Genomic DNA, 25,099 nt, shown 5'->3' with positions numbered 1-25,099 from the left:
GAACACGCCTCCTGAGCACAGCTGATCGAAGCCACGACCCGCTATACTGTAAATCCAACCAATCAGCAGCATGGAGAGAAAAGCGCAACCAATCAGCAGCATAGAGAGAGGAAGTCGCCATGAGCCCAACGGGATCCTCTCCTTCTCAATCCCCCACCAGCCAATTAAACCAGCCTGGTTTCAGCAAAACTCTTGGGCGGGGTGGTGGTTGGTCGGTAGTGTGTGTGCGTGGGGGGGGGGGTGTTTCAAGTAGGCCTAAGAGCTTCACTGAGCATTATTGGAGTTTTTTTTGTCATCTCTTTTCAGTGCAAGTGTTTAAAAACAAAGTTCTGAGAGTATAGTTATGGCACTTCTGTCAACAATCAATCAAACAAAGTTTGTTACTATCCAACGTGAACTGACAATTCAAATATCTGCACTGCAATCACATTTTTAAACAGATAACTTTGCTTACAAACCATAGGAATTTGGTTGTCTCTAAAAAAAAACTTGCTTGCAAATGTCTTTTTTCATTGCAATTAAAATATTGTTTTGCTTATGGACCTGTTTCACAGCAGGAATTTTTGACACGAAATGTTTGGTAGGCACGTGGAGTTACTAAAAATGTTAATTAAGGTTTTGATTAAGCTACACTTAAATTTATCAGAGACTTTGTTGACATAATTAGTAATACCTGTGCTTGCCCTAGTATTTCATGTCAAAATGGCTGCTGTGAAAAAGGTCTATTGAAGTGGAAGTGAAATGAGTGGGTGGGTGGCTGAATGATGAGAGAAGAATTTCTATTGGTGGGTTTGACTTGGATTGACAGTTTTATTACAGCCACAAGCCCCTCCCTCACATAGAGCATGTAAGGAAGATTAAAATCTGCAGATGACATTGATCAAAAATAACTTCATAGTATGGGTGAAGGTTGATGCATATATTACACACACACACACACACACACACACACACACACATACGCACATGCAGGCATGCATGAATGCACGCAGACACACAGCCACATACAGACACACACACACACACACACACACACACACGCACACAAACACACAAATACACGCCCACAAAAGTTAAGTAATCACAGATAGATGATCACTTTATATAGTTGATGTAGATGATTTGTTGTGGAAACAGGACAATGAAAGCCTAGAGTGCCGTAGAATAGGATGAGGAATGGAGAAAACTGCATTGGCACAGTATCAAAAATGATGGCAAGTATAGTATGTACGAGACATGCACAGGGACATACACATAGACAACAACACATCAGCAGGGTTGCCACTACAACAACAGCAACAGCAACAGCAACAACAACAACAACAACAACAACAACAACAACAACAACAACAACAACAACAACAACAACAACAACAACAACAACAACAACAACAACAACAGCAATGGGGTTTTCACTCAGGTATCAGGTATTGCATATATGCTTATATGTATGTGAGTATCTGGCCACTTCTTCTATGATGGTGAACAGGCTGTGTGTGTTAGTGTGTGTTTGTGTGTGTGTGTGTGTGAGAGAGTGAGAGGGAGAGAGAGAGAGGGGGAGAGAAAGAGAGACAGAGAAGTCTGGAGTTGAGTGAGGGTGTGTGTGTGTGTGTATGTGTGTGTGGGAGTAAGTGTGTGCCAGAGAGAGAAGTACTTACAAAAGAGACTCCTGTAACACTCCCCTCCTCTTCAGTGCTGTCATTGGACAACATGTTCCGGACCCCCATGACGTCCGTGTGTGTGTGTGTGTGTGTGTGTGTGTGAGTGAGTGAGTCTGTGGAAAGAGTGTTAGATAGCATGGTGAGATGACATGCTTCAGATTTCAAACGCACTTAGCAAACAGCATGAGCAGCACTGCAGTCCTAACGTGCTGGCTTGTGCGCGCACGCACACACAAACACGCGGACAAACGCACACACGCACGCACACATCTACGCACACACACACATTCACACGCACGCACACAAACACACACAAACCCCGGCCATCTCTCCTCTTGCTTCCAGTCTTGACGGACACAGTAGCTTTGGTTTCACTCTCACCAGACAGACTGGTGATGAAAGGACGCTTAAAGGCAGAAGTCTGACAGATCTTACCGTTGGCTGACCTCTGTCCTGGCTCTCACTCTCCCTCCCTCCCTCGCTCGCTCCCTCTCCTTCGTCCTCTCTCTGTCGCAGCTCACAGCAGACAGAGGCACATACGGTATCCGGCCTCTGTGTGTGTGTGTGTGTGTGTGTGTTGCTGTCGGACGGCTGTCTGCGTCTCCGCGTGTGTCTGTCCTCCTCCTCTCTCAGCTCATAGCGGCACGCGCGCTCCACGGGACTTCTGTTTCAACATGCCATGTCTTTACATCACACCTTTTACAGGGTTCAAAGGTTACCAGGTGCAGAGGTCCCCCACCCTCCCATTCACACTTACACTCCTCCCCTACCAACACACACACACCACTCTCACAAGTCGAGCACAGGTTTCATTCTGGGTGAGAGGTGGTGTCCACAGACACGTGTGTGTGTGTGTGTGTGTGTGTGTGTGTGTGTGTGTGTGTGATTGTGTGTTCACATCCTGCCAAAATCACTGTCATTGTGCCACAGCAGTTGGACAGTACTGGTTTGTTTGTTGTCTTTCTTTTTCTCTCACATCACCCTCCATTCATCCCTCTATCCATCCCTCCATTCATCCCTCTATCCATCCCTCTATCCATCCCTCTATCCATCCCTCTATCCATCCCTCTCCATTCAACTCAGAGTGGCATAATAACATTAAGATGCAAACCAAACCACAACATCTCGGGGAGACACAAATAGGAAGGGACAATATGCAACTCTCCTCCTCCTCCTCCTCCTCTTCCTCTCTCCCACTGACACTTGGTGACCCCCCCCCCCCCCCCCCACACACACACACACACATCCACCCAGATTTTGAATATGGCAACATTTAGGATAACTGTGTGCTTTTCGTCACGCTACTCGCTCTAACTATCCCAATTCTCAGCTTGCACAACACCAGAGTCTGAATATTTTAGTTAGTTTTGTGAACCTTAGTGCTGTTCTCACCTATGGAGTCTGATATCACCTTCCACACCCTTCGCAAAAATAGTTTTATGGAAGTGTACTGTTGATCTACATAATTTGAACTAAGCATAGCTTACTTTTTGTGTAGTATACATCTTTTGGTAAGGGCATTTCTGGGCCCCCTGCATAAAGTTGAGTAAAGAGATGCAGTGGGGAAAATAAGTTTACGCATCAACATTTTTTTCAGTAAGTATACTTCCAGTGAGGCTATTCGCATGACATTTTCACCAGACATTAGAATTAACTTAGGTAATCCAAACATATAAATAAATCCAAGCATTATTGTTTATAAGTGAGTTATGAGTAAAAAAGTGGAATGGTAGTGGCACAGGAAAAAAGTATTAAACACGCTAAGAAAAAGCAGTACACAAAGGCAAGGAATGATAAGAAACAAACTGGAATCTTTAAGTAGTTAGAGAGTAATTATCCCTCCTATCTGTGCAAATTAATATAAGCTGGGTTAGTACAAATTGATGGCTATAAAAAGGTTTTTCGTTACCAAGGTGTTAGACAAGAAACAGGGAACTGGTTACAGATGCATTTCAAAACATCAGAATCATCCAGTAAGTAGTATTGGAGCCATTATCTGCAAGTGGAAGGAACATCACTGCATCATCAACCGGCCATGCACAGGATCTCCTTGCAAGATTTCTGACCCGAAAGTCAGAAGGATAGTCAGAAGAGTAGCCCAAGAGCCAAGGACCACTTAGAGAAAGCTCCAGAAAGCCTTGGAGGCAGCAGTGTACAATGAACAGAGAAATTCATAGGTAATGCACTCCACCGCCATGGCCTCTATGCACGCTCACCCCCGCATGACTCTATTACTGAAGAAAGACATGTCGAAGCTTGTTGAAAGTTTGCTACACAACATTTGGACAAGAATATCAAATACTGAGAGAATATATTCTCAGGCGAGAGCAAAATTCAACTTTTGAAGAATAAGCCAAAATCCCACCTAAATACTGCGAGTGCGACTGATTAGTTTTGTCATACAGGAAATAACTTGAAGCTGTCATTACAAATAAAGGCTTTTCCACAAAGTATTCACATAGTAGAAATTTCAGTAGGCGTGTCCTTTACTTTTTTCCTGTCATTCCACTATATTACACACAACTCTACTTATGGACTTTGATGTTTGGATTTTTTATATGGGTGGATTATCTGAGTTAATACGTCTGCTGAAAATGTCATGCAAATAGCCTCATTGGAAGTATATTTACTGAAACAAAATGTTAAAAAAAACGTTTAATACTTATTTCCCTCGCTGCATCTCTGGCTTGAAAAATGGCTAGGGCATTTGACCTCTGTGTCTCTTCATTTGTATATCTTAGTGACACAGGAAGTCATAAATTAATGGTGGAAAGTTCAAGACACTGATTAACTTTAAAAAAGTTGAATAGAAATGGAAAAACATGTTTATTATGTTAATGTTAAATTCTTTACGGGAAAATGCTTCCCCTCAAGGTTGGATTTTTCTTCATTGTTAGAGACAATGATAATTACCAAAATATGCATAAACTGTTTTTGATCGATCAATTTTATCCCCAATGGCCAAAATGTAGAGGGTGCTTGCCTAGGCTAGTGCCTAAACATTACTGCAACTCTCCACCATGCTCTCCACCTATAGCACCGCGTTTCATCATGCTATGGGTTGAATCAGGCCAACCATTAACCAGCAATCTCACTCAGCGTTCCTGCGCAAGTCATCGGTTATACATTTACAAACATTCTGTTGTCCCAGAAAGAGTTTAGACAGAGCTGCAAATAAAATGAAATCGTCCGCAGATAACCTAACATTCGTGATTGTCCTGTTCTGTTTTTACGAGGAATTGCCTATAAAAACTACTTTATAGGAGGCCATAAGTAACATGCAGGTTAAAGGTTTTGGCTTAACTGCTGATTCACGATACCTACATCCGAAATACCAATTTTCTAAAGGTTTGGATTTGATTAAAACGACAAGCTGTCATGTTTCGTGTTAATTAACTGTATGTTTTTATTCGGTGAAATCGGATCTGACGCTTGTATCCACGGATCTATACACAACGTATTTTCATCATGGATAGCTGTTGATCTTCTTAAATAATGTGACAACTCACCAAACAAGCCCTCCCGGCACTGTGCGCGAGCAGCGGGGTGCTCCCGTTAGCGGTGACTGCGCGCTGTTATACAACAGTGGCCACTGATGGAATACTTGGGAAAGGTCGTCATTTTCCACTGTTATGAACACATACAAGAGCCACGATTCCATGTAGCGTGACAGTGCCTCGTTCGGGCATATGCGGATCTAGGGGTTCATTGAAACAGGGTGTAGGGGGTGACCGTCGGCTGACATATGACCACAGCAAGCTACACATAGGCAAAGTTATTTGAATGTGACACTGATTCAACAACAATAAAGAAAAATGACCACGCAGTTATGACATGTGTTAAAGAAAGTGTTTTTTTTTAATCATCAGATCTTGGTTCATGTCAGAAGGACATGCAGAACATAGCCTAATTTAAGCATCTCTTTGCAAACCTCCTCACAATGTAAATAATTCTAAATAATTTCTGATTTAGCAGACACTCTTATCCAGAACAACAGTGAATTATAGGGACAGAACAGCCACCTTAGAGCAGCTCCAGATTTGGTGCCTTAAAGGAGAATTCCGGTGTGATTTTGACCTAAAGTGTTTTGAAACATGATACCGAGTGTGAACGTATGTCTCATAGCCCATCTCGGCTTGTCCCCTGCACTCCGAAATCTGGCGCTAGTTAGCCGATGCTACCAACAAGGCGGTCAATGGTGGTGCCTCGGCATCGGCATAGCCATGCAAATAAATCACTGTTTTACACCATTTACGAGGCTCAATGTATCTCCACACTTCATTGGTAGACTTCCGAGGGCCCTGACATTTAAAACGAGACATTGAGAACTTTGAAAAAGCACTGGTAGTTTACTTACAAGACGATTTATACAGACAGTAGGCTACCTTCACGAAGTTTAGAGTTTGCAGCCATCTTGAATTTAGTCACGATAAGTCGAGCTACAAGTAAGAATGAACAGGTATGATAAGGGATCAGATTCCAAAAATAATTCTGTGGAAATGCATGGATTACAGTTTCTTAGCAGCAACTGGAATCCATGCATTACCACAGAATTATTTTTGGAATCTGATCCCTTATCATACCTGTTCATTCTTACTCGTCGCTCGACTTATCGTGACTAAATTCAAGATGGCTGCAAACGCTAAACTTCGAGAAGATACTGTCTGTATAAATCGTCTTGTAAGTAAACTACCAGTGCTTTTTCAAAGTTCTCAATGTCTCGTTTTAAATGTCAGGGCCCTCGGAAGTCTACCAATGAAGTGTGGAGATACATTGAGCCTCGTAAATGATGTAAAACAGTGATTTAATTGCATGGCTATGCCAATGCCGAGGCACCACCATTGACCGCCTTGTTGGTAGCATCGGCTAACTAGCGCCAGATTTCGGAGTGCAGGGGACAAGCCGAGATGGGCTATGAGACATACGTTCACACTCGGTATCATGTTTCAAAACACTTTAGGTCAAAATCACACCGGAATTCTCCTTTAATGGGGCACAAATTGATGGCTGCTCCTACATGGGATCAATCTCACAACTTTGTGGTGTCATTCGGAAGATCTGATCATTTGACCACCACCACACCAGACCAATAAGGCTCCTCACACACACACACACACACACACACACACACACACACACACACACACACATTAACATGCCAGAATGGGATGTTTAACGTTGAGGTTCCTCATACACACACACATTAACATGGCAGAATGAGCAGTTGAATGTTGCAGCGACTGTCCACCTAAGTTGGCCATGTTAAAAATGTGTAAATAATAATAAAAAAACGGACATAAATACAGTAAATAAACACTCTAATAAATACTCAAGCCAACAGATGTCAAATAAAATGGGCAGTTAAACTCTGGTTGACTTGGCTCCCCATTAAAAGTAGAATTAGTCCTTAACATTAGCTGCAAATGGCTTCACTCCAAATAACCTGAAGGAGCTAATTGTCCACTCTCCCCGGGTGCTTCTTGTGATTCCAACAGTATCAAACGGCACAATGAGCAGGCAGAGCCTTGCTATCAAGCTCCCTTCCTGTGGAATAGTCTTCCGGCTTCCCAGTGAGGCAGAACCCTTTTCATCTTTAAATATAGACTAAAAACATTCCTCTTTAGCATCTTTAAATCTATACTAAAAACATTCCTCTTTAGCATCTTTAAATCTATACTAAAAACATTCCTCTTTACCATCTTTAAATCTATACTAAAAACATTCCTCTTTAGCATCTTTAAATCTATACTAAAAACATTCCTCTTTAGCATTGTAAATCTATACTAAAAACATTCCTCTTTAGCATTGTTAATCTATACTAAAAACATTCCTCTTTAGCATTGTTAATCTATACTAAAAACATTCCTCTTTAGCATTGTTAATCTATACTAAAAACATTCCTCTTTAGCATTGTTAATCTATACTAAAAACATTCCTCTTTAGCATCTTTAAATCTATACTAAAAACATTCCTCTTTAGCATCTTTAAATCTATACTAAAAACATTCCTCTTTAGCATTGTTAATCTATGAAAACATATAAAATGTATAAAAATGAAAAGAAAAAGGGAAAAGGGAGCGACTTTACGGATTACGGACCCCAGGGACAACATCCGACACGTGTCCTAAAGACAGCAGAGGCAACCTCTAAAAGGCAGCTTATAGTCATGAGGAAAAGCAGTCTAAACAGAAGATGTGTGTGTGTGTGTGTGTGTGGGTGTGTGTGTGTGTGTGTGTGTGTGTGTGTGTGTAAACTAGAGTGATCTCATGTCAACCCAGGCTAACAACTACTACAGTTCCCCCCTCATAAACGCCTCTTACCTTCCAGAATCCTGACGCTTTGCAACTCCTCTGTAGCTGTGAGGGTTTGGGTTGTGTTTTCGGCCTGTCAAAAGAGTTACAGAAACACTTCTGCAGGATGCACAGATTTTTATCTGAGGCCCAGCCTGGCAGAGGGCCAGCAGCACTGAGAGAAGGCCACGATCTGAGCCCGCATGCTGAGAGTGATCTGGGTCAGTGAGAGAGATCAGAGGGAATGTCCATCTCAGGCATAAAATCAACACTTTAATTTAAGGCCAGGCTGTAGGAATATACTCTAAATGTGTGTGTGTGTGTGTGTGTGTGTGTGTGTGTGTGTGTGTGTGTGTGTGTGTGTGTGTAACACTAGTCAGTCCTCCCAGGTATAATAACATATAACCAGGGTTGGGTCAGATTACTTTGAAATGTAATCCATTACTGACTACAAATTACATGGCAATTTTTGTAATCAGTAACGTAATCAGTTGGATTACCAAAAACATGTAACATAATCTGATTACTTTAGGATTACTTTTAGATTACTTCAATAAATATGCCCATTAAGTAAAAGACACCACCACAGAATTGAATCTCCACTCTTCTCCAAACATGCACAACTCAGCTTAACCATTATAAGGGCACACCTGGACAAATAATTTAGCTTTCGCTGGATTTATTTAACATTAGGGACATGGCCTGAGATTGGCATAAAAAAGGGAAGCATTAAACCCAAATGACACCATGTCCGTTTCAATTGTGGGGGTGAGAAAATTATTATTTTGGGATGTTTTTCAACCAGGGGGACCTGGTGATTTTCTCAAAGTAAACAGTAACACTAAAACAAGAGGCTACGTACATTAAGATTAGGAGGAAAAGATCAGGCAGTGTGCCGAGAGACCTGCCCCAATAGTAGCCTATGTAAGTTAGTAAGTATATCTTTTGATCCCGTGAGGGACATTTGGTCTCTGCATTTATCCAGTCCATGAATTAGTGGTTGAACCGGCAAGCCCAAAGGCCGAAGCCCTAACCAGTAGGCCATGGCTGCCCCAAAAGGCAGCATTTGAACATTAAACCACACAATGATCCAAAACATACAGCCAAACAAGGCAATAAATGGTTAACAGAGAACAATCAACATTTTAGAGTGGACCTCAATCCGTCAAAAAAGTGAGCACAAGGCCAAAGTGATGGCAAATAATCGTTCCTGCCTCAAAACCCAGATTGCTGCTAAAAAGGTGCAGTCTACAATCATTGTGGAGACATGAAGAGGCTTGGTGGGTATTATATGAACCATTTTGAGAGCTGTGGTGGTAAATAAAGATGTTTCCAGTGATTGTTTAAAAAGGGTATGAATCATTTTGAATCATTTTTATAAAAATGTTAAAAAAGATAAAAACACTTTTTTTTATTCCATGTTTTTACTAACCTGACTCTCACCAGATGAATTTCGTTCCGCTTAGCTCCGCCTAGCTTTACTCACATCGATCTGGGACCTCTTCCATTGAGAGTGATTTCAGCACGAGATTGTATGGTTGAGCCAATCAGGACGCAGGGCGGGAGTTTCATAGATGTGACAGCTAAGCGACTGTGAGACTGTTATCAGCGTCACGGGTTGGCTTCGATGTGAGTGGTTGAAGTAGCACGTCAATAGATGACGGACAAGTGGCTTATTCAATCATATGCAAGCATTTTTTGATTAGGCCCAGCCTTCTGAAACACCATTCCAATGGATCGGTTCCAGATGGATGAGTGGAGCTCTGATAACCTACGGAAAGCCGGGCCGGCCCTACAGTAGCCATAAGCGTCAGGAAGGATGGATGTAGAAAGAGGCCAGGAGGGATGAAACGGCCAGGTACAAGGGCGTAGGTTTCGTCTAGCTTTGGTGGGGACACTACCCACTAATCCCCCCGAAAAAAAGGAAAAGCCACTCAACTCTTTCACCAGCCACTATAGATATATAAAATGATTAAAATGTGCTACTGTCCAACTACCCATGAGTAAAATGTGCTACTGTCCAACTTGATCTATACTGTGTAGCACATAATCTGATTTTAATATGTATACATATGTAGGCTATATTTAACATTTATTTTCTATTTGGTATGTTATGAAATCATGCATTGACCCATTTAAGCACAGCTCAGTTTTAAGAAACTTAAATACATATGCTTAGCATTTTGTGAAAAGAATCATTAAGGCTACATTGACAACTCTTAACCATGAGCTGCCTGTATATTCTCTGATTCTAATTTGCAGATAAGGCGATGTAAGCACAGTTCAGTTTTAAGAAATGCTTAAAGCCGAAAGACCATTATGAATTTTTCTACAATTTATTTCAAAACCGGATTACTCTGGAACAGCTAACTATACACGAGAATGCATTACACCTTTGTGTTCGGTAAGGTCTGCTGTTTATTCTGATATATGGTTTTTCATGTGTTGCGCGCGAAGAGTGTGTAGGCCTACGATATTCCACCGAGACGAATGGATGTGGAGATGGGCGCAGAGAATAATTATTAAATCTCTTGAAGTTAATTTTTCTCGCGAACTGTTTATCACAGCAAATAGTGGCTATAGCACAGTTTAAAAGCTGAGAAAAGGCTCTTTCATGTGACACATGTGTGATGAGTAGCCTACTCGAGGAGTTCAACAGAGAAGAATGGGTTAATTTGGACGCACTTCATATGCCTTGTAGTGAAGTGAAGCTGAAGCGCAGCGCAGGAGACTGCGACTCACTGGTAGTTATTATAACTTCAAATCAGCGCGATTTACCCTTATAGGCTACTGCACATTACACGATCTGTACGAGATGATCTGCAGCAAAGTGAGAAAGTATTTAACTCTTTGTGTAGCGCATGTGAGCGCTTTTCCCCCCATTTCAACCTGAATATTGGTGGGGACATTTCAGTCGTAATCTGACATTGGTGTGGACACGTCCTTCGGTCCCCACGCAAATCTTCGCCCCTGGCCAGGTAGAATGCTGCTAAATGTGCCAAGCTTCCAGATTACAGACAAAAGTGGCAACTGTAAAGAGAGATAGCCTATAGGCAATGATTAGCCTATTGACAATGTAATTATTGGGCTAATATTGGACGTTTGTCAAGCTATTCGCAAGCAACATATTAAATTACTTTAAAATTAGCCTTTTGTATCCGATTCATAGACTTTGCAGTATGCAAATATTGATAACAAAACTGAAGCATGATCTGTGTAGGCCTATGCAATAAAAATTGTAGCCTCTGAGCAGCAGATCAACCAGTCGACCACTGAAAATGATGAGCCCGAAATTAGTGATGAGGAGGCCATGACTACAGGGACAAGTATAGAGGATAATTTATAGTTATTTAATGTAAGAAAGAGCAATTTTGCTACATGATAAACATATATGCCTTGTTTGCTCAAAAGAGGGTGTAGTAAAGGAGTAGGCTAAATCACCAAACAACATTATAGCCTACCCATGCAAAAACATAGCCTAAACGTTCATACGCCTCTTTGTGGGAAGCGTGGGATAGGCTACATTTCAAAGGCTTTCTTTCTTTCTTTCTTTCTTTCTTTCTTTCTTTCTTTCTGTTTTTGTTAACTTGTGGAATAGTGGAATATTTTTTGTTAACTTCTCAGTTGAAGTGAATTATAACCTTTACACATTTGTTGAACCATGGTAGTAATAAAAACTACAGGATAGTAAAAGCTGAAATGTTGCTTCATTTATCCAATTTCCACCACTATGGAAAACATGGGCCGGTCTTGGGCCTGAAACTCCCGGGCTGAAAAGTGGCCCCACTCCGGCCCTGGCTAGGCGGAACGAAATTCATCTGGCGAGAGTCAGGTTATGTTTTTACCACATTGCCTTGCAACCTTTTGGCATGTGCAAGTGTCATTTTAAGTAAGAACAAACATATTGGTCAAGAGAAAAATCAATATTTGCCAGGGGTAAGAATAATTTTGTTCTTAATAATATCTTAAAAAAATCTAAAAAGTGAACATCCGAATAAACTGCTTGTCAAATTAAAAGATAGCTAGGCTATCATAAAAAAAGTCGCATTGTTTGCATGATAAAATGTAATCAGGTAATCCCCAACAATGTAACTGTAATCTGATTACACATTTTTTTTTATTGTAATCTGGGCTGATTATAGTTACTTGATTTTTGTAATCTGATTACGTAATCCAGATTACATGTAATCCGTTACTACCCAACCCTGCATATAACAATCCTGTCAGACTGGATCAGACTGACTATATTTTATGGTATTCTCCATTCTCTCTCTCTCTCTCTCTCTCTCTCTCTCTCTCTCTCTCTCTCTCACACACACACACACACACACACACACACACACACACACACACAGAGGTTTACCCCCTGGCCCAGTTTTGATCCTGTGAACATGGGGAGCTCTGTGTCTGAGCCTGTGTGTAATTTGCATGTTTTTTTTCTGTTACTATTTCAAGGCCAACATGTGCCTGTGACACTTAGGCCTACCATTATGTCCCATGTGAGTGGCAGCCGTGACATTCATGTCATGCAACTAAGTAAAATTTCTCAGAACAGACCGCACTGAACTAAGAACTAAGACAGAACATACATAATTCACTCATGTAGAATGTGGGAGTAATAAGGACCTGATCAAAGGTAGCAAAATTCATTCGTCACACATCTACTGATTCGTAACTTTTGCTATGTAGGCTGGTAGTTGACTTGTTACGGAGACTGTACAGTAGGGTAGGCCTACACAAGTATAGATCATAACAGCTGCTACAAAGTACCGATTGACACAGTAGTAAGGGCGTTTAAAACGGAAGTAGTCCATTTGAACGTGTCCAAACGGATCAGCCAATCAACGGCGCTCTTCCTAAATTTGGCCAATCCGCGTTGAGGGTGCATGTGCGTCTGAGGACCGGAGGACACACGGAGGAACTCACAGTGGAAGCAATGAATTCCCTGGAACAGGCTGAAGGTAAAAAATTTTACATCCAGAGATGTATAACATATGTAACATTCTTGGATAGTGCTTTTCATTCCTATCCTCTTGAGGGTGAATAGGGTTCTTGTAACAGTATTACGTTATTTGAATCGCTAACATTGCAGCTAACCAGCCAAGCGACCTATACCAGTAACATTAGCACCTATGGTTGGTTAGCGCATGCCTTGTTGTGGGTGAGTTAATTTGGCGGTCCTCGGGAGACACTGACTTTCTTTATTTAAAAATGATAAAGGTACTTGTTGACATTCCAAGGTCACTGTCAAGTCACGTAACATAGGATACCGGGCCCTGTTTTTCCTGTAACAAATAACGTTAACATTAGCTGCTTATGCTAGTGTACGCTGGCTGCGTGAGTTGCGTTGCAATAGCGTAGGAGCATTATGCTATGATAGGCATAGGAGCCAGGCTCTGGACTGTGTATGACACTGATGTGTGCGTGTGTTGTTTCCTTTGCCGCAGACCTGAAGGCCTTCGAGAGGAGGCTAACGGAGTACGTTTCCTGCCTTCAGCCCGCTACGGGCCGCTGGAGAAGTAAGTTCAGCTCAGTTTGTCACGTAAACACACCTTTCACACTGCTAGCAATGTTATACTCTTTATTTAATTGCTTCCAATGATTAAATGGCCATATTATTATGTATCATGTATAGCAGTCTTTACTCTCTTTCTGAGTAACAGATGTTGTATGGCATATGAAAGGGAGGTTGGTGGGTGGTGGGCTTACTCTGCTGTTTTTGCTTGCAGTTTCAGTAGTATGTTGTCAGTGTTGTGTGTTGTAAGCATAGACTGGTTGTAAGTACCTTAATGTGTGTATGATGTTATATTAGGTTTTGTAATGTGTGTGGACCAGTGTTGGGATTATGATCTCTCTCTCTCTCTCTCTCTCTCTCTCTCTCTCTCTCTCTCTCTCTCTCTCTCTGTATGTATGTCTGCAGTGATTCTGATCGTGGTGTCGGTCTGCACGGCCACGGGTGCCTGGAACTGGCTCATCGACCCCGACACACAGAAGGTGAGATACACACAGGCCATTTGACCTCTGACCTTGGGGATCTGTGTAAGGCCAGAGATTAGCTATTTCCAAGACTGTGTTGCGCCCATGTTTCAGCGCACAAGCTGTGTTTGAAATAATATCTCTGGGTTGTGAATCTAATGGAAAGTATTTGTGTATGTGTTTAGATTTCTATGCCCTGTTATAAATGTGTGTGTGTGTGTGTGTGTGTGTGTGTGTGTGTGTGTGTGTGTGTGTTTCATGCAGGTGTCGTTCTTCTCGTCACTGTGGAACCACCCGTTCTTCACCATCAGCTGCATCACACTCATTGGCCTCTTCTTCGCTGGGATTCACAAACGTGTCGTCGCGCCCTCCATGTATCCTTCACTCTGGCTGAGGAGTGAGTGAGTGAGCGAGTGAGTGAGTGAGTGATGCAGAGGTGTGACAAAGTCACTGTTTGGCAAGTCACAAGTAACTTGCAAAATATCTACTTAATGTTCAGTGAGTACTGGTAATGTTTGTCATAGCATGTAGTCTGCAATTTGTTCAATACTTATTTTCTAGACGTAGGATAGGCTACCTGAAATGCGCTCATTAAAGCCCACAGCATGGGTCATTCCGTGTCAAATCACCCAGTGGCTGGCAGGTCACCCTCTTCCAAAAAATCTGAAAAAAATCACAGGTGTTTGTAGACCAAACCTATGCATACATTTTAAATAGTATATCTGTATCACTAATGGTTCCAAAACTACAGCCCTTTGAAGTTTCAAGTCATTTTAACCCTTAGAACCCTAAGCTGTTTTTAGGGCATTTTCACTACCTTTATTCATAAGGATTTATTCTGGTCATTGTAAGTGCCACACACATATATTATATATTGTTTTTTTCTGGGGCTGAGCAATTTACAGAAATATTTGCTGTGTGATTTACGGAAATAAATGCCATTTTTTATAGTGACCTTTCTGAGCTCCATATCTGTGACATGAACTGATCTGACCTGACTTGACCCGAGGTTACGTGTTAGCCTGCGTGCCTGTGTGTATGCTGTCATAATAATTCTCAACTTTTTACTGCATTGCCATGAACAAAGTAAAGGCAAAAAAGGTGTTTATTTGTTGAACAAATTGGGATGCAATGTATGCCTTGAATTGGATGCCATGCAGGAATTTGCTAGGATCTCAAAACCGGAATATGAACATGCTTTGCCATAGAGAAACACATGATAGCATTGGATTATAAACATGCTTTACCACAAGAACAGACAAAAACGTGGGGTAAGTCCAGCTATATGAAGTTATTATTTTGCTGTCACTTCGTCTGTTTTATAACCCAGAAGGATGTACTTCAAATGATAGCCCTGTGCCCCCTCTTTCATCTGATATGCTTGCCATATCGATGCGATCACGGGTTCGCGAGTAATTCAAACTAGAGTGTAGTCTCGTTGGGAAGCCCCACTTCTGCTCTGTCGTGCAATAAAGGTTTCATCTCGCTGCGATGAACCGTTCCGGAGCAATGTAACAGAGAAGAAGGGGTGTGTTTTTTGACGCACTTTGCGTCAATCGGGTTCTAAGGGTTAAGCATCGTGGTGAACAATCCGTTTTGTTCAACTTCCAACATTATTGGCTCTTTTGGTATTTCGCACACATTAGTGAAACTATGTGAATAGAAGTACATTTTCCTGTTGAATTAAACAATCCAATCAAATCAGGTGTATCTTGTGTAATTTCCCCTGTGCAAAGCTCTGAAAATGGCTATAAATTCATTATGTGAAAAAACATCACCACCTTTGAGGGCTTGTCATTCAAAAAGTATGTGACACAAATTCATCAGATTTTTTTCCCACTCATGTATGGATTATAAGGTCATGTCCATACATTAACTTTGGTTGTTAACATTATCATATTGTCAGAGCATTTTTATTAAATTGGGCTTGATTTTCAAAAAGCCTGTTTTCATCTTCTCATTTCACCACGTGGACAGATAACAGGATTTTTTTAAATTTTACCATATATCATTCTGTATGTGAGGATCATCTGCCCAAAATTTGGGCTTGTTGCTGAGTTTCTTCATTGAGAAGATTTTTTACAAATATTGTCTATAAATCCACTGAATTTGTACTTTATCTGCAGTACCACTTTGCACCACATGTGGTGCTCTTTTAATACAATGGAAGTCAATGGAAGAGTAAGAGAGTCACTTGTTTGCTGCACATATCCAATCTAAACACACAGTTTATGGTTCATATGGTTCAAGTAAAAAGGGGGTTCTAAAATTCAGTGCATTGTCAGATGCAGAAAAATCAATACTAAAGATTTATCATCTTTTTACAAATGCCTCTTGGATCCACGAGTCCTCAAACCTTGTTATGAATACTTGTGATGGAAACACACATGGTCATTTTCATCAAGTGAAATACCTTGATGAACTGAATTTTAGAAACCCATTGTTTGATTGTTTGTTAAAGCACTGATCTCCATCTTGATGCTCTTTGTCTATGTTTCACAGAGGACTACATCCCAAGCATATGAAGATGAATATAGACTTTGCCTAACCAGCTGGCTAAAAATGATTAAAGTGCTCATATAGGCACTGATAGGTTGAAGCTGGTGTAGAAAACTCATTACAAAGATGGTAATTATGCTAAATCCTCTTGCTGCATGTATGATGACCAGTCAGTCTTATGTGTTTATAATTTACTTGAACAGTTTATTTTCTGTAAATAAGATTTATGTATGAGTAGTATGGTGTTCATGTTGCAATAATTATTTGGACCAATTCAACTATGAACCATAAACTGTGTGTTTAGATTGGATATGTGCAGCAAACAAGTGACTCTCTTACTCTTCCATTTACTTCCATTGTATTAAAAGAGCACCACATGTGGTGCAAAGTGGTACTGCAGATCCAGTACTAATTCAGTGGATTTATAGACAATATTTTAAAAAAATCTTATCTCAATGAAGAAACTCAGCAACAAGCCCACATTTTGGGCAGATGATCCTCACATACAGAATGATATATGGTAAAATTAAAACAAATCCTGTAAAAAAATGCTCTGAAAATATGAAAATGATAACAACCAAAGTTAATGCATGGACAGGACCTTATAATACATATATGTGTAGGAAAAAAATCTGATGAAATTGTGTCATACTTTTTGAACGAGAAGCCCTCAAAGGTGATGATGTCTTTTCACATGTCTTTTATAGCCATTTTCAGAGATTTTTTCGGAGAGGGTCACCTGCCAAATTGCGCTGAAATTGGGTGATTTCACACGGAATGACCCGCATACTACAAAGATTTCTAAGGCCCGCCTGGCTACACTGAGCTGCTTGAGCTTGGTTGGCTTCACTACTTCTGTGGTCAAAATTAATCCAAGACAACTGGTGTGAGACTGCAGCTTTATTCACGACGCCGGGAGCATGTTACCCACATGAAATGTCAAAGTAACAAGCCCACACATCTGTGGGTGAAGCCAACTCCTATACCTTACACCACACCCATGGAAAATCACAAGTTGTCACCCTCCATTAATCACTTAACCATCTGGTATTTTAACAGAGATAAGAAATGTTTATGACCCCCCATCCTGAGGGTTACCCACAGTGAAATGTTTACAACCCCCCCATCCTAGTTCGGTGACACAGGGGTTAATTTAACTAAACATTCCCACATAGGAGTTTCAGAAAACACCAGGGTCAGAGTAAGGAGATGGCAATACGATTTCACTACATGTATATAAGGTATACTAAACATTCAATGAGAAAGATAAAAATTATCCCACACTTCCTCAAAATAATGTCAGCGGTGTGGATGCATTTCACCATTCTAACAAGATCTGTGGGTCTGCGTTTCACCATTCTTTTTTTTAAAGTATATTTTTGGGGTTTTTATGCCTTTAATCAGATAGGACAGTGGAGAACGACAGGAAGTGAGTGGGAGAGAGAGTCGGGGTGGGATCCGGAAAGGACCACGGGGCGGGAATCGAACCCGGGTCACCGGCGTACGGTGCAGGTGCCCCAGCCAGTTGCGCCACAGCTGGGGCGCGTTTCACCATTCTAACAAGATCCGTGGGTCTGCGTTGAATCTGTGCAGCCCAGAATCATCTCGTGAATGATCTTCCGTTTAACCTAAGCAGAACGGAGCTCACAAGTAGATTAGTAGTTCTTAGTTGTATTTTAGTGTTCTATTTGCATTTTGTTCGCTTGGGTTTGTATTATTACCGAGAAATATACTAACCATTCCTGTTTCAGTTTATCAGGTCATCGCCATTATAAGTTACTAAAACCTTCGGGGCTAACCCCTTTCATTTCTGCTGCAACTGGTTGTGCGCAATAGAGTAGATGGGCACAAGATACAGACCGAGGAGTTGCAGTTTCCCTCACAAACTCTGATTTGGTCGCTATAACTTTTTTTCCCAGCTTCTAGCCGTTTATCTGCGTTGAGCGTTTACTCCATAGACATGAAAACGATTCATACACTGGCCACTCACTCGCAACTCACTGACGTCAGGTTCACTTAAAGGGGCCACGCATAGGCCTAGGCTACTGCTACTTTGTTGACTGCTGTACAATTGAGGACTATTATGAGTTCTGTCCATCATTGATGGTAGGTAAAATTAGTGTATTTACATGACGCTTATTAAATGCTGTCCCCAATTCACTTTTCACGTCGAGTCTGAAGTCATCAAAATCGTGACTCTAGTCTGACCTCTGGAAAAACGTTATTGTGTCTGTCACCTTTCTGCACAAGGTGTGTTTTATCTTAACATGTTCCTCAGAATCGCAGCTCGCTGCCGGACAGTGCTATCTGAATACAACATGTCCTGTGATGACGTAAGTACTTTTTTTACATCTGTCCTTATAGGTGTGTGTGTGTGTGTGTGTGTGTGTGTGTGTGTGTGTGTGCGTGTACATGTGTTCATGTGCATGCGAAAAGAGCAAGATGTCTTTCGTGAGTTGACGGTCTCTGAGGTTGTTTGTCTGAAGCTTAACTGCACATCTGCTCTGTTCTCTTCCATGCTGCCTGCCCTCCAGACTGGGAAACTCATCCTGAAACCGCGGCCTCACATCCAATAGCAGCAGAGTTTCCACTCTGACAGGAGAATCCCACCAATCAGCAGCACAGATGGGCGGGATTACTGCCCAGAGAGACGGAAGAAATGTAGCGGACTCTAGGAGCTATATGAACTGTTTGCACACAGGAAACATCTCTATGGAAACCAGTTGCACTGCTGTCAGAAGAAAAGTCCCTAGTGGAGGAGCTGCTGGGCTGGGCCCTTTAAGCCTGCATTGGCTTAGGTGTGTGAGTGCGAGTGCGAGGCCTGCACAGGCGTTTTTTTCGGTGTGAGTGTGTGTGTAAGCTTGAGGCCTTTACAGGCGTGTGTGTGTGTGTGTGCGTGTGCGTGTGCGTGTGCGTGTGCGTGTGTGCGTGTGTGTGTGTGTGTGTGTGTGAAAGCTTGAGGCCTGCACAGGCGTGTGTGTGTGAGTGAGTGAGTGCAAGCTTGAGGCCTGCACAGGCGTGTGTGTGTTTTATGGTGAATGGTTATTTTCAGTATGTAGAAACCAGCTTTAAGATCCCTATAATAAAACCCTGATGTTTGTACATGCTTCCCCTCTTTATTCATCTCAGGCCCCTGTCAGGGAGTGATGAAAACGCTAAGCAGTGTTACAAGTTACATCACACACTCAGATGCACACACTCATCTACACACACTCAACTTAACACTTGACACTTAACTTCCATTTGTAGTACAGGGCGATATGTAGCAAAAAAAGGTGTTTGGAACATTTCATATAGATTTTTGCAAATTATGTTTTTTCACTTCTTCAGACCCTATAGTTTGCAAAACTACCTGTTTCCAATTTTTTCCCGGACTGCACAGGTCCAAAATCCAAGATGGCTGATATATCACCAAAAATTGCAATTAATCGCCTTTTTAAACATTTTAAATGGATATATGTTAGGTATTATCATTATATACATACATTTTCTAATAAAATTGAATGACTTAGGTAATAAATATGACCATGGGTGACATGAGATGTCATGATTATCAACCAGTGATTGGTGTAACCACCATTATGCTATTTATTGGCATACCCGGAAAAACACATTGACTGATTAAGTTTCCTTCACATAACCTAATAATCATTTGAATTAAAGTAATGTTCTGCACTCACCACAATAGATTAGATTAGATTAGATTCAACTTCATTGTCATTGCAGAGTACAAGTAAGAAGACAATGAAATGTGGTTTGCGTCTAACCAGAAGTGCAAAAAAGGAGAAAAGTGCAATGTGATATGCAAAGTATAGACAGGTGGTGCATAGACAGGTCAAGAGATGTAGTGCAGTGTAGACAGTAGTATACAGTTGATTTATATAAGGTAGAGAGGTTTAGAGTAATATAAATATGTGCAGTGTATGTTAGCAGTTACTTTATAAGAGAAGAATAAATATGGCTATGTAATGTGAACAATGTATAAACAACATACATTGGGGGGGAGGGGGGGTCTGCCTCCTTGTTGTTCCTGTCAAGATTGCTATGGTCGTGGACACCTCAACAGGCACAGGCAAGGAGGCATTGGGCGGGGGTGGCTTTGTAGGTTGGTTGTCACCAGGATGCAGAGCTAGAGTTCAGCTGCAGGAAAGCTTCCTCTGAACCTGCTGTGCGCCTTATGCAAGCATCACTTGCCCTGGATGGCCTCAATGGAGGGGAGTGAGGAACCGGTGATGCGTTGGGCAGTTTTCACCACCCTCTGCAATGCTTTTTGGTCGTGGGCAGAGCAGTTGCCATACACACAGTTGGTAAGGATACGCTTGATGGTGCAGGGGTAGAAGTTCACCATGATCTGAGGAGGCGGTGGACCTTCTTTAGCCTCCTCAGATAGAAAGCTTCCTGAAGTCCACAATGAGCTCTTTGGTCTTCAATAATTCTGTTAACAGGACTTGCAGGAAATTGTGGGAACATATGAATTTGTTGATTATATGCAAGCCTAATGCTGCCCACTACAGCTAAGTCTGCCTTTATCCATGAATTGTGACTGGTTTCAGAAACAGCACCATCTGAACAATCTACAGAGAGTAGCTCAGTGCAATTAACACACACATTGGATAGCATCTTAATAGATAGCATGGCTGTTGTGCAGGAGATGGTTGTCAGGAAAAGTGACATAAACTGTTGCTAAGATCTGGCAGAATGCTTCTTTGAAAATGTTGAAAGTAAGGCACGAGGCTACAATGACATATAGTGGGGGGCTAAAGCACATTTTCGCGCAAATTCATCTAAAAGCGCCAAATTTGGTACAAATGTAGCTTAGGTCATACTGAAATGATTTAGCTAGGGCGCCGGAGTCAGCGACCCTTGGGGCCAAGATGGCGGCCAAATCCAATATGGCCGTTGCGCGAAAAGGGTTCCGGCTATAACTTTTGAACTACATGAGTTACAAATACAAACTTGATATCTTTTTCAGCTTAATTGATCATGGGGAATACATAGGAATGTTAATATTTATGACCCGGTGCATCTGGACCCCTTATTCCTCCAATTCTAATATGGCCGCTGTCCAAAAAAGCAGTTTTGGCTGTAGTATGGGGCCTTACACCCCATTGTTTGTGCAAATTAATCTACAAGCACCAAATTTGCCACGGCCAGGCCAAGCCAGTGGTCCCTGAGACCAACATGGCAGCCAAATCCAAAATGGTTGTCGCCTGAAAGGGATTCGGCTATAGCTTTGGAGCCAGATGAGATACAAATACAAACTTGATGTCTATTTTACCTTTTTTGATGATGGGAAACCCATAGGAACACTTACATTTATGATTGGGTATATCATGACCCGCCAAATTCCCTAAATTCAATATGGCTGTCCGAAAAAGGGTTTTGGCTTCAAATTTTGAACCAAATGCGCTACAAATGAGGATGTTGTGTTTATTTTTAGTTTATTGACCACAGGAAGTCCATTGGCATATTTATATGTATGCTTGTGTCAGTCTGGAACCTGTATTCTTTTCAAGACTTTGGTTGAAAATCTTTTTTTACCACAGCTTTGAAGGTTATTCTCAATGTGGATTCATTTCCTTATAAAAGTGAAATGCTTTCAGTGTACCACAGGTGAATACATTTCGAAATGTAATCATATAAGAAAGAATAAGACACAATTATTATTGCAAGGCAATATTTATAGTATGTCAAATTGTTAAAGAGGCCCTATGCAACAATTTTAGCAAAAATGACCTTAATTATGCAGGTTGAGAGTCGTTCTGATGGTTCTACAACACTTTTTGGGTCGTTTGGTGGGTGCTTCGTCTCCCCCTAGTGCTTCTCCGCGGAAAAACCGAATATGCAACTTTCTGGTCACGGTCGGAACACATCCGAATGTAACTCGGCGGAAATACTCGAAAATGTAGTCAGATTTAGTCAGATTGTAGTTTCTAAGAAGACTGCAAAACGGACTCCGACTTGGCTTTGTTGCTGTTGAAATTGTAAGTAGCCTACCTTTGGGTGAACTTCGTTTTTGTAATGTGATTTTTGCTCGACCGTTTTATTGTGAGCCCTATGTGTTTAGCTTGGTTTATTGATGCTAGCTCGCTAGCTATTGGGGGTTTAGCGTAGCAGTCACTTGCTACCGAAGCTGCAGGGGGAGCTATGTCGTGAATAATGCGAGCCCAAATCAGGCGAAAACCCAGAAACAGCGAAGGAATAACCAGACCTGCATAGGGCTTCTTTAAAAGAATAAGAGAATAGAATAGACTATCTAAGAGAATAATAAATAGTCAATTTGTCCAAAACTCTTCAAAGGTTAAAAAAAAAAACAGCAATAACATAAAAACAACAACAGAATTCTCATGGTCGCTCTCATGAATTTTTGCCTGAAGAAGACCCAGCAGGGTCGAAACGTTGCCTGTTGTGCATTAAATATATGGGAGTCAAAAGCAGTGTTGCGGACATTATATTTTTTCAATTGAGTAAGTTTTAATTTGTCCTGCACCTGCCAGAAGGTGGGATGTGCATACAATAACTGTTTGCTCTCTCATGAATTCTCATTCTCATGATCTCTCTCACAATTGTAGTCATAAGAACAAAACACTTATGGAAAAAAGTACACCTGGTTAGGAAGGAAGTTGGTAGGAAAGGAAGTAGTTGGCTAAACACTGTTGTTGGTCATCTTCTGAGACCACAGGTGACTACAGTACATGGACCCATTACAATTTGCATAGCCTACCGTCCAGAGGTGGGTGTGGAGGATACCTGCTTCATAGAACACACTCTCACCTGAACAGGGGCTGGCAGTATTGTGAGGATCATGTTCTTTGATTTCTCAAGTGCTTTTAACACCATACAGACTATGCTGCTACGTGACAAGCTTTGAAGGATGCAAGTAGACACCTCCACAACTTCATGGATTACTTATTACCTGACTGACAGACCACAGGTTGTGAGAATGAAAGGGTGTGTGTCTGAACAGGTAGTCAGTCACATAGGAGCACCAAAAGAGACTGTGTTGTCTCCTTTTCTTTTCACACTGTACACCTCAGACTTCCAGTACAACTCTGAGTCATGTCACCTGCGAAAGTTCTCAGACAGTTCACAGACTGCAGTTGTGGGGTGTGTCAGTGATGGTGAGGAGACGGAGTACAGGCAACTGGTGGACCACTTTGTGACATAGTGCAGAAACAACCACCTTGTCTTGAATGTGGCTAATACAAGAGAAATGGTGGTGGACTTTCGTAGGGCCAGGCCTGAGCTAAATACCATTTCATTACTGGGTGAGGAAGTTGTTGAGAACTACAAATATGTGCGGGTTCTTATAGACAATAAACTGGATTGGAGGTACAACACTGAGGCTGTATACATAAGTATATATACTCTTTTGATCCCGTGAGGGAAATTTGACTCTGCATTTAACCCAATCCGTGAATTAGTGAAACACACTCAGCACAAAGTGAACACACAATGAGGTGAAGCACACACTAATCCCGACGCAGTGAGCTGCCTGCTACAGCGGCGCTCGAGGAGCAGTGAGGGGTTAGGTGCCTTGCTCAAGGGCTCTTCAGTTGTTCCTACTGGTCGGTGTTCGTACCGGCAACCCTCCGGTTACAAGTCCGAAACGCAAACCAGTAGGCCACGGCTGCTCCAAAGAAGGGTCAGAGCAGACTCTATTTTTTGAGAAAGCTTAGGTCATTTAATGTGTGGTCATGGTCAAAAAAATAGTTTTCATCTGTAGCTTATTCGGTTCAAAGGTTGTAGTCAAAACCCTTTTTCGGACAGTCACCAGATTGCATTTGGGGACTTTGAGGGTCCACATATACCCAATCATAAATATTTTGTGTTTCCCATAGCCAGAAAAGGTGAAATATTTTTTAATTTTACATTTGTATTGTATCTCATCTGGTTCAAAATATGCAGCCTACAGTAATCCCTTTTCAGGTGGCGGCCATATTGGATTTGGCAGCCATCTTGGTCCCAGGGGCCACTGGCTCCGGCATCCTCACTAAATCATTTCAGTATGCCCTCAGCTGCATCCATGCCAAATTTTGTGCTTGTAGATAAATTGGCGAAAACAATGGGGTATAGGGCCATATTGGAATTGGAGGATTAAGGGGTCCAGATATACTGGGTCATAAAGATGAACATTTATATGTGTTTCCCATGATCAATTAAGTTGAAAAAGACATCAAGTTTGTTTTTGTAGCTCATGTGGTTAAAAATCTAGTCGGAACCCTTTTCGGGCAGCGGCCATATTGGATTGGCTGCCATCTTGGCCCCGAGGGTCTCTGGCTCCGGCGCCCTAGCTAAATCATTTCAGTATAACTTGACCTACATCTGTGCCAAATTTGGCGATTTTAGAAGAAATTGCGCGAAACAACCTATTTATGTGCTTAAGGCCCCCCACTAATATAGGCTACTTATTATTTAACTATACCATACATGGGCAATATACGGCCCGCGGGCCACATCCGGCCCGTGGGCTTTCCCTGACCGGCCCGCGTAAGGTCCGTGAAAGAACAATAGTCAAGAGCCTAGCATAGAGATAATGCATGCAAATCAATATCGTTGTTTTTTTTTTTTAAAGAGACTGCTATTTGTACGCCCATACATTTGTGCGTGGATGCATACGACGTAAACACCCTCACTGATGTGCTGGTGAATAGAATGCTTCTGCGTCGACACA

The 25,099-nt window shown here is 41.7% G+C and overlaps 1 protein-coding gene across 1 annotated transcript; it reads left to right on the top strand.

Moving 5' to 3' along the window:
• The first annotated feature begins 12,855 nt into the window (after positions 1–12,855).
• Positions 12,856–19,525, top strand: cnep1r1 (CTD nuclear envelope phosphatase 1 regulatory subunit 1). The gene is made up of 6 exons (XM_076291857.1): positions 12,856–12,911; positions 13,398–13,469; positions 13,871–13,944; positions 14,191–14,300; positions 18,704–18,758; positions 18,960–19,525. Exons 1-6 carry the CDS (start codon positions 12,887–12,889, stop codon positions 18,999–19,001), a joined length of 378 nt encoding a protein of 125 aa, XP_076147972.1. The 5' UTR covers positions 12,856–12,886; the 3' UTR covers positions 19,002–19,525.
• The last annotated feature ends 5,574 nt before the right edge of the window (positions 19,526–25,099 follow it).

The sequence above is a fragment of the Alosa pseudoharengus genome, unplaced genomic scaffold (genome assembly GCF_046254945.1).
Source record: "Alosa pseudoharengus isolate Yale_2024_CS ecotype anadromous, Long Island Sound unplaced genomic scaffold, YU_APseudo_1.1 YU_APseudo_1.1_scf_19, whole genome shotgun sequence".
Classification (NCBI taxonomy): Eukaryota; Metazoa; Chordata; class Actinopteri; order Clupeiformes; family Clupeidae; genus Alosa; species Alosa pseudoharengus.
The sequence above is the reverse complement of the archived record's forward strand: the minus strand, read 5'-3'. Positions and strand labels throughout refer to the sequence as shown.

Coding starts and splice junctions, on each gene's coding strand:
- cnep1r1 (XM_076291857.1), top strand. CDS start 12,887: ATGAATTCCCTGGAACAGGCTGAAG. Junction 13,470..13,870: donor CGCTACGGGCCGCTGGAGAA/GTAAGTTCAGCT, acceptor GTATGTCTGCAG/TGATTCTGATCGTGGTGTCG. Junction 14,301..18,703: donor CGTGTCGTCGCGCCCTCCAT/GTATCCTTCACT, acceptor CATGTTCCTCAG/AATCGCAGCTCGCTGCCGGA.